The sequence below is a fragment of the Chelon labrosus genome (assembly GCF_963514085.1).
Source record: "Chelon labrosus genome assembly, chromosome: 24".
Lineage (NCBI taxonomy): Eukaryota > Metazoa > Chordata > Actinopteri > Mugiliformes > Mugilidae > Chelon > Chelon labrosus.
Genome location: NC_140357.1, coordinates 8,542,344 through 8,551,745, shown reverse-complemented (window position 1 = coordinate 8,551,745; position 9,402 = coordinate 8,542,344). Strand labels below are relative to the sequence as shown.

The following is a 9,402-nucleotide window of genomic DNA, read 5'->3' as shown; positions in this document are numbered from 1 at the left end:
GTCCTGGCTGTGTTCCTGCTTGTATTTAGAGCTAGCTACTTGCAACTCCTCCTAACTGGAAGAAAACTTAAACAGCAGCAAAAAGAACCAAAAAATGCAACATGGGGAGCTTTTCCAAATCACTGATTATTTATTTCTGCACATTACACATTCTCAAAGTCTGGTAAATCGTGGAGGCATTAATACTGACAAATGTGTGGCACTGTCAATAATTCACAGCCTCACGGCCGCATTCCTGCATAAAAATCTTTTTCTTAAAAAGTGTATGAGATGAAAGTTTCAGGTACAGTTATTGGTCTCTTGTCGTATCACTCAAGGAAAGCATGTAATCCACTCAAAACTATTTGCTTTTAAAAGGCAGAGATGCAAAAGGTTCCCAAAGTTTCCACACTTTAACAACAAACTTGAATATTAGACGTATTTTATATTCTGTCTCAAGATTAAAAGTCATCCACTGAGCTGGTGTTTTACTGAAGGGACTCCTTGATGGACTCCCAGCTGCTTCTTTTATATAAATCAAACACACCTCAAGAAGCTTGGGGAAAAAAAGCCGTGTTATGACATTGCATAAAGAGCACCTGGTTGTTAAAAAAATTAAGGCATGTCGGTCTTTAGGCGTTTCAGTCAGAACACATACAAGCGCAATGAATCAACGTCACCCCCCGAACTGCATCACACCCACACACATCAAGACAGCTTCATTAATTTGCAATTACAGTCAACACTGTTGTCCTAAAACATAAAAAGAAACGTAGCCTTGTAAAGAGAAGGCAGACTATATAGAAAGTTTATTCTCTTAATCACTGGTTTCAAATCTTCTTCAATACAGTTTGTGGTGTTCATTATATCAATTATGGTCCCATTTAGGGTAAAAAAGCGTCATCTTAAGTCCTCTCTTGTCAAACTGAAAACACATAAAAGTAAGAATTTTTCAAGAACACCAGGCAAAATACTACGTCCCGATTTTGCCGCACCGACTTCAGAGTGTACCCCGTTGGCCAGTCTGCCTCTTCTTATAGTAAATGAAGCAGAAGAGGAGATGGAGGAGGAGCACGAACAGACAGCCGACCACAACTGCAGTCAGACAGATGACCTCGAGAAACGAACGGGGCCGCTGACACTCTTTTGTCCCAGTCGTCTGAGATAGAGGACTTGGTTATTCTCACAAAGTCTTCCAGGGGGCAGTCAAGGGAGCAGCCTGTAACTGAAGAGGGTACGGCTCCACGTTGCTGTCGTTACGGTACAGCATCGACACCGAAGCAGAGCTGCGTGAGACGGAGATGAGAATTTTATCCAAAGGTTTAACCCACAAAAAGTAATAAAAAATTCTCTAAGAAATTCTCTCTCTCATTATTGTGGCATTCAGCAAATAGAAATAATTTTAGTAATCCTAACTGACCTAAAACAGGAGAGGTTTAGTCTGATTTAACTTCAGACAGTGAGGAAAAAAGGTTTATGTGTCTTTTAACACAGTGTATGTAAACTTCTGGTTTCAACTGTGTATTCAACTTAGCTTAGACTGACTGTGAACATTAAACTCATTAAAAGTGTGTTTATACCCGTCGTCGTGCCTGTACAGCTCAAATATGTGGCAGGCGGCGAACGGAGGCTGAACCCAATTAGACACATTCAAGCTGGCCTGAAGAGCAGCTATGGTGGTGTCATGCTGGGGGAGACAGACACACATATTTAAATTGATTACTGTTTTTTACAACCTGGACCTTATTTCTGGCATAAAATACGATCGTTTACTCACCCATATAACTTTGGTGTCATTTGGAGTCGTTTGGAAGATATTTAGCTCCAGTGGAGCGCTGTGTATATCCATATAGTGGGAGTGACTGGGGCACCGAGACGCAGCCTCTAAATAACGCATTATCTGCCGTGAAACTCGTTCATTTCACCAATATTTTGTTATGATACGCTAGTGCTATTCCCCATTCAGTCTGGAGTTACCTGTTATCATGATCTGGGGTCTGTAGATTGACCTACTAACCTCTGACCTGGATGATGTCATCTTTGAGTGTTGCACGCACCGGCAACTGTTGGCTCGTTTACCTGTAATTTGCTACTGCTAGTTTTTTGCAACTTGGCTAAATATTTTCCCGATTCTGAGGTTGCGGACGATGATTTTGTTTACGATGGACGTCCTTACTGTTTTGAGCCAGAGTATATGGATGAGGAGCTCCTTGAAGGGAGGATGTGGAGGCAGAGAGAGGAACAGCTGGCCAAAGAACAACAAATGTCTGCACGTCCGCGAATAGATAACAGGTAACTCCGGACTCAACGGGGAATAGCACCAGTGTATCATAACAAAATATTGGTGAAATGAACGAGTTTCGTGGCAGATAACGCGTTATTTAGAGGCTGTGTTTCGGTGCCCCAGTCACTTCCACTATATGGATATACGCAGCACTCTACTGGAGCTAAATATCGTCCGAACGACTAAAAATTACACCAAAGTTATGTCTGTGAAGGTTCTCAGTCATCCAGGTCATGGTATATCCAAAAAAGGTTAAAAAAGGCAACTGGACTTGTAGAGTTTGTTCAGAAGACGTTTCACCACTCATCCGAGTAGCTTCTTCAGTTCTGGTGGACTGGTGGGAAATCTGAGGTTTAAATAGGAACTCCTCCTGAAAAAACTTGCTAGTTATGCTAATAACCAGAAACTGGTGGAGCTAATTTCCCTTAACGACTGGGTACTTACCTGTAGTGGAGGGGGGGACTGTGTTGTCCCTGTCCTCTTTCCTATGAATGGTTCTCTAACGACTCTTGTCCGTCAGAGGCTCCAGTGTCAAGGTGTGAATGAGACTGAAACTTCTTGGGGACAGAAGTTAAAACTGTATTGTAAATAGATGGCAGATTAAATCTCAGTCCACCTCCTCTGTTTAGTGAAGGTTTTTCCAGTTTGACATAGATGGCTTCCTTTACTCCTCTTTCAAACCATCGGTCTTCTCTGGCTAAGATTTTGACGTTGTTATCTTCAAAGGAGTGTCCTTTGTCCTTCAGGTGTAGGTGGATTCAGCGGTCCAAGAAGTTTCAGTCTCATTCACACCTTGACACTGGAGCCTCTGACGCACAAGAGTCGTTAGAGAACCATTCATAGGAAAGAGGACAGGGACAACACAGTCCCCCCCTCCACTACAGGTAAGTACCCAGTCGTTAAGGGAAATTAGCTGCACCAGTTTCTGGTTATTAGCATAACAAGCAAGTTTTTTCAGGAGGAGTTCCTATTTAAACCTCAGATTTCCCACCAGTCCACCAGAACTGAAGAAGCTACTCGGATGAGTGGTGAAACGTCTTCTGAACAAACTCTACAAGTCCAGTTGCCTTTTTTAACCTTTTTTGGATACACCAAAGTTATCTTTACTTAAAATATGGCGCTGGCTATATGACTGGTGCCTGTGAAAATAGCCAAGCCTGGCTTAGTCCAAAGGCAACAAAAGCACCATGAATGAGCTCACCGCTGAGAGCATCATCAGTTTGAGTTGCTGCTTCGAGTCTGGGACGGCCATCTTGGAAAGATTCTTCACGATTTCCCCCAAGAGGACTCCTGAAAGACAGACAGACAGGAGACTCCACACTGTTGTCTATATAGTATTAAACGCTCATTACAATTTGTTAACATGAACAAACACACTGTAGTTTATTTTAAAGCACTTTGGATTCATCCGCAGCTGAAAGTAGTTCCCTACAAATGCACTATATTCTGATCTTTGAAAAACATATAATATACAATAGAGAGTGCATTATATAAATATGAACATACACTACATCCCCACAATGATAAATAGAGTCCATAATGACATTAAAATGAAGTCACGACTGTTCTAGGAAATAACCACTACACCACGAGTGTTGCTGATTAATTACTGTATAAACACATGAATGAAACATGAAGCTATTAAAGCCTACTGGCTTGGTGTCTAAATAAATAAATGAGTTTAACATTGAAGTCTGGGAGAAACTACGTGCTGAGTTCATCTAATTTAGAGACACACATTTAGCCAGAGAGTGTTTTTTCCTTACTAAACTGTCACACTCAGAGCAGCCATAACATTATGACAGGCAGAATGATGAACATTGACCATCTTGTCATCATGGCTGATGCTAGGAGCAGGAAAAATATAAGGCGAAGTCTCCTATAATGTTACTAAGGTTCATAGCACGTACCTCCCTGCAGCCGGCTCTTCTCCTGCTGTTTGTAGAGTCCAAATAAGACCTGCCGACATTTAAATATTATTAATGCATTTTTATTGTCATATATCCAGCCATCGGAAATTCTAAATAAAGTCAAGACACTGCTGCAGCTTTTACCTGTAAGCCAAAGTCATTGAGTATTCGTAGCTTCTCCATCACGTCAGTAGTCGCCCAGTCAGGAATTGTCATGTTGTGACGGGACTGAAGAGACACGGCAGACACAGTGCGACTTATAAAACCATGAAAAGATGTTTCTAAAAGGGCTTGAAAGGTCAACTCGATGGATTTCTCTACTTGTTTTGTCAGCAGACTCTCCTCCACCTCACAGAAGTCTGATGTGCTCTTATTACGAAATGAAGGCCGCCTTCTAGCTCAAGTGCTTCGTATGTGAAAAATGAATTTTAGCCTCGACATCGCGGCTACAAGCAACATGTTTCAGGTTTTTATGAAATGTTTGGTCTCACCTCACAGGAGAGTGTGTCATACACCTTCCAGACTGAAACCACATCCGTCTCATTCAGTCCTGTTTTGGTCTTCACCAGCTCTACGATGTCCTGCAGAGAAAAACAAAATCAAAAGTGTGATTATGTTTATATTTTTTTTTCCTTTTTTTGAATAATTATTTGCAGATTTTCTTATTTTAGTGCTTAAAGAGTTTAAAGAGATAATCCAGATGATTTTAATTTCACCAAATGAGGCAACAAATTGAGCCTTTGCTGAAATAAAAAAATAAAAAATCACACTTGCAATTCAATCAATCAATCAATTAATCAATCTTTATTTATAAAGCACTTTACAACCAACAAGGTTGGCCAAAGTGCTGTACACAGACATGAGAATATAAAAACGAAAATCATAAAATAAATCATAAAACCAATTAAACAATATAAACAATAAGAACCAACATCTCATGCTGAGTTCAAAGCCAAAGAGAAAAAATGTGTTTTAAGAGAGGATTTAAAATGAGGAAGACAGTCGGCCTGTCTAATGTGCAAAGGCAAGTTGTTCCACAGTTTGGGGCCAGCAACTGCAAAGGCGCAGTCACCTCTCATCTTCCTCTTTGTCTTTGGGACAACCAGCAATGACTGATCTGCCGACCTAAGAGCGTACGGCTGGAGCAATTCGGACAGATACTGAGGAGCAATGCCATGAATACATTTAAATTAGGGGTGGGACTGATTAAAAAAAAATTAATCTAATTAATTATAGGCTTTGTGATTAATTAATCTCGATTATCACATTTTAATCGCAAATATTTGCCCCAAAAGCAGCATTTTTTCATTTAAATGGATTTTAGTGGACGACTGAATCAAAAAGTGCCATTGTAAGTACTTTAAGTACTTTTTCAGAACAGTATTAACTTTAAATGGTAAAAAAAAAAATGTTTGCGTTCCTGACACGTCTTTCTCGGACCGGGACTGCTAGTGCTAACAGCTCCGGCGGTTTCTGTGCTCACTGCAACATGTTTTGCATTTAGATGGCACCGTAAAACCCCGCTTTCATCAAGGCCTCTATCAGGTATTTTTTATTTATTTTTTTAAATAATACTTCCATCAGTCCTAGCAACGTGCTTTCATCGTGACGTGTGCATCAGTGTAATCGGTGTACCAAGAAATCGTGCACTGACAATAGTTCTGCGTTGTTTGGAATGCAAACTGCAATTAAATACGTTATTTTTTTTTAACACATTAATTTTTGGAAATTAATTAATCATAATTAACGAGTTAAAGTCCCACCCCTAATTTAAATACACATAATTACACCGTATCGCCAACTATGAGATTTTTGAGATTGCCTTTTTAATTTTCCCAACACCAATCTGCAAATTAAGAAGAAACATTTAACAGCCACAATTATAAGTTGTACCTTGTAAGTTGCAGAGACATTCGCAAATGCCTCTGTGTGTTTGGTTTCATTCATCAACTGTGTGTAACGAGGACAGTCTCTCCGAGGAAATTTGAGAAGCTAAAAAAAGTAAGACAGACAATCAGACAAAGTGCATCAAACCACTTCCAGCACCTGATAAAACCCTTTACATTATGTACAAACCTTCTCTTCGTTTAGTGGCACGGTGTGCACGGGCACTGGCTGCCATTTCAGGTCAGGTGTGATAACCTGTACACCGCTCGGGGGGTAGAGACCTATGTGGAGGAAGTGGAGGAGATAAGATGTTACAGTGAGGACGAGGTGTACCGGCAAAAAGACGTATTATAGAGAGATGGAGTTCGTGTTCAGACCTGCAAGGTTGGACAAGGCACTCATCAGGGTGCGATCGTAGTCTGTACTGCGAACTAAGATCTAAAGAATAAAGAATTAAATATGTTTAGCCCAAAATTACTAACACAAGAGGCTTTTAATAGACTTTGATCAACTACTTAATGAATTCACAGAAGCTCTGACTGAGGCCCTCCTCCTAGAAAGCACATATCAGACTTCCATCACGCTCCAGGAATTTCAGGAGCAGAGGTAACCCAATGTAACACCAAGGTGGCGGGAGGCCTCTCCTCTCAAATATTAATTTGACGAATCATGTGATCTGAAAGCAACGAGGAGGAGGAGGCTCCATCCCTTACCTCGTGCCGGATATAGGAATCGTTGAGGAAGCCCTTGTACTGCTTCTTCAGAAACTTGCCCAGGTTTAAGTGCTGCCTCATCCCCGTCTGACAGACACAAACATTGAGAAGAGAGTTGTGCTCCTGTTACTGGATGTAGATTTATGCTAGACAAAATACGGAGACGAGACAAGATCATATTGAATCAGGCCACGGTGCAGAGTTGTTGTCGTTTGTTATGAAACTCAAACTGTGTGTATCATCATAACTTGCTTCTCTGCAGAATTAGTGTTTGCACTGTATGGAGGTGCAATGCAATCAGTGTAAAATGGCCTCTAGTGTTTAGTACAGCTGCCTATGTTAATCACTGTGTAACACAGAGGATATAGACACATTAAGTGAGTATGAAATGATGAAACAGAAATACAGTTATCCTGTTTTGAGTTAAGCATTGATTATGTGTGCGGATGCATTTGGTGTTATAGAGGAAGGGGTTGTTGATGACATAAATAAAACAAAAAAAAAAGTGCAGTAAATGGAGCAGAAACTAGCTTCTAGCATCAAATATTCCTTTTACCTGTGTCAGCTGCCCGAAGCCTTGGGGCCAGGCGCTCTCTTTGTGGGGGTCGGTAGGATAGGCTTCGACTGGCGATCTGTCTCCATGTCGAAACACCTGGAGGGGACAGAGAAAGAAGAAGCGATCCTTTTTAATGTGAAACAAGAGCGATTATAGCAACTGTAGCAGAACAGATAGGAAGGATCACTTTCAAGAGGATTAACTGGGGATGCACCGAAATGAAAATTCTTGTCCGAAACCGAAAATAAAGGCTGAAACACCGAAAGAAATTATAAAGACAATTATTAGTACCACTGCACAAAAATTGGTGCACCTTTGGGCCATTTTCGGCTGAAATTTTTCGGTGCCCGCATATTCGGTGCATCCCCAGGATTTACTGGGTTCAATTTCACCTTTGTTGACTTTGGACTTTAGAAGAATGCCTGAACACTGTTAATACTTAAACTACCCTGCCTTCAGCGCTCTCCAATCCGATGGGAGCACTTTGTCAAGAGAGATGCATCAAGACTAATTTCACTAACATAAGCCAAGTTGTGGTTTAGCAAACAGTTGTTGCTGCAAAGCTAACATGCAAAGAAGGTGAGAAACACTCCCAAATTGCATTAGCAGCCAAATGACATGATACAGTGTCAGTTACTGTGCCACACAAGGGAAGTGAAGGGGTTTTGGGTTTTTTTTATGCACGCTGAAACGTTGCATGCATGACAAAATGGATGTTTACACTCTATTTGAAGGAGTATCCCCTGGAGTCCTAATCTTGTTTCACTCCGTGGTCCACTGTCGACCACGGAGTGAAACTGCGTACGTTTCTCAGAAAAAGTGCAACAATAACAGCACAGCAATATCACGTCCTTCTCCTCATGGTTTCATTTTAACACCCTGGAAAGTAGGTCAGCTATCCTGTACAGTTGTATGTATATATCAGTTAAAATGTACATTCACAATACAGTTATAGTTTCCACTTGTATAGCCTCTGTTTGTGAGGAAATTAATCGTATATATAATGTTAGAAGTAGTCTTTTTCTGTCCACATATACTGTATGTGGCACAGTGGGACTGGAAGAGACAGTATTTGACACCTGAACATGCTTTCATTAACATATTGTGATAATAAACACGTCCTGAATGTTGAACTTTTGGATAACCGTTTTGCAAGTGTCTCATTACTTTGCATGGAGACTGATAATAATAATAATAATCAATTTTATTTGTATTGCACTTTACATTTAAAGCAATCTCAAAGATGGAATTTCTCACTTTTTGTCAAACCACTTTAATAATCTGTGCACGCCTAATAATGCTAACAATAACACTGTCAACGGCTCAAATAATTCAGATTACAGCTGGACGTGTGTACACAAACGTCCTGTTTTATTAGAGAAAAACAACACCGTGTGGTCTGAACATTTCCAATTCGAATATACGAATCCCCAAGTAAATCCAATATTGTTTAAAAAGGGGTTTTAAAACGGGGTCGGTTTTAAAACTTCCTAGCAGTTTAAACCACAAACATGATGTGTCCTTTTAAAATTGGTGTTCATGAATTAATAATAACTACGCAGTTTTTTTAACAATACCCCAAAAATTTCGGCAAGACTTCAATTATGTGCAGACAGTCGCATATTTACTGATAAAACCAAAGAAAACCTGAAACCTTAAAAGGTATACAGTTATTAACCGTACTCACCACAGTCACGTATACTAGTTTTCTTTCTGCTGCAGCGAGTCCACACACAGAGGACAGCGTAAAAAGAGAAAGTATCGCACAGGACACCATGTTAGCAGCTCGAGTAGCTGGACCGCTATATTTGCAGATATCCTTAATGTCGGTTTGATATAGTGTAGGGCGGATCGATCAGTTTCAGTTTCAGTTTCTCTCGTTTAATTAAAGAGGCGACCTGATAATTTTGTACATCCAAATCCAGAAAGAAGTGCAATGAAGGGAGAGATTTAGGTTTATAATTGTATTGTAGTTTCTGAACAATCTGTCTGAAAAATTATTTGTTTTTATTTGTCCTCAACTGATTATTTTGTTGTTTCTGAACAAAAACATTTATTGTGATAATAAAGTGT

The 9,402-nt window shown here is 40.2% G+C and overlaps 1 protein-coding gene across 1 annotated transcript; it reads right to left on the bottom strand.

The window, feature by feature from the left end:
• Positions 1–899: 899 nt before the first annotated feature.
• LOC311509537 (lysosomal acid phosphatase-like) lies at positions 900–9,285 on the bottom strand (the record flags this gene model as incomplete). Its single annotated transcript, XM_084574775.1, is given in 15 exon segments — positions 900–904; positions 991–1,126; positions 1,128–1,201; positions 1,204–1,265; positions 1,560–1,666; positions 3,465–3,553; positions 4,174–4,222; positions 4,318–4,401; positions 4,665–4,754; positions 6,067–6,165; positions 6,250–6,341; positions 6,438–6,498; positions 6,774–6,860; positions 7,330–7,425; positions 9,017–9,285. Coding segments are annotated over 15 exon segments (1,221 nt in total). The 5' UTR covers positions 9,107–9,285.
• Between the last annotated feature and the right edge of the window lie 117 nt (positions 9,286–9,402).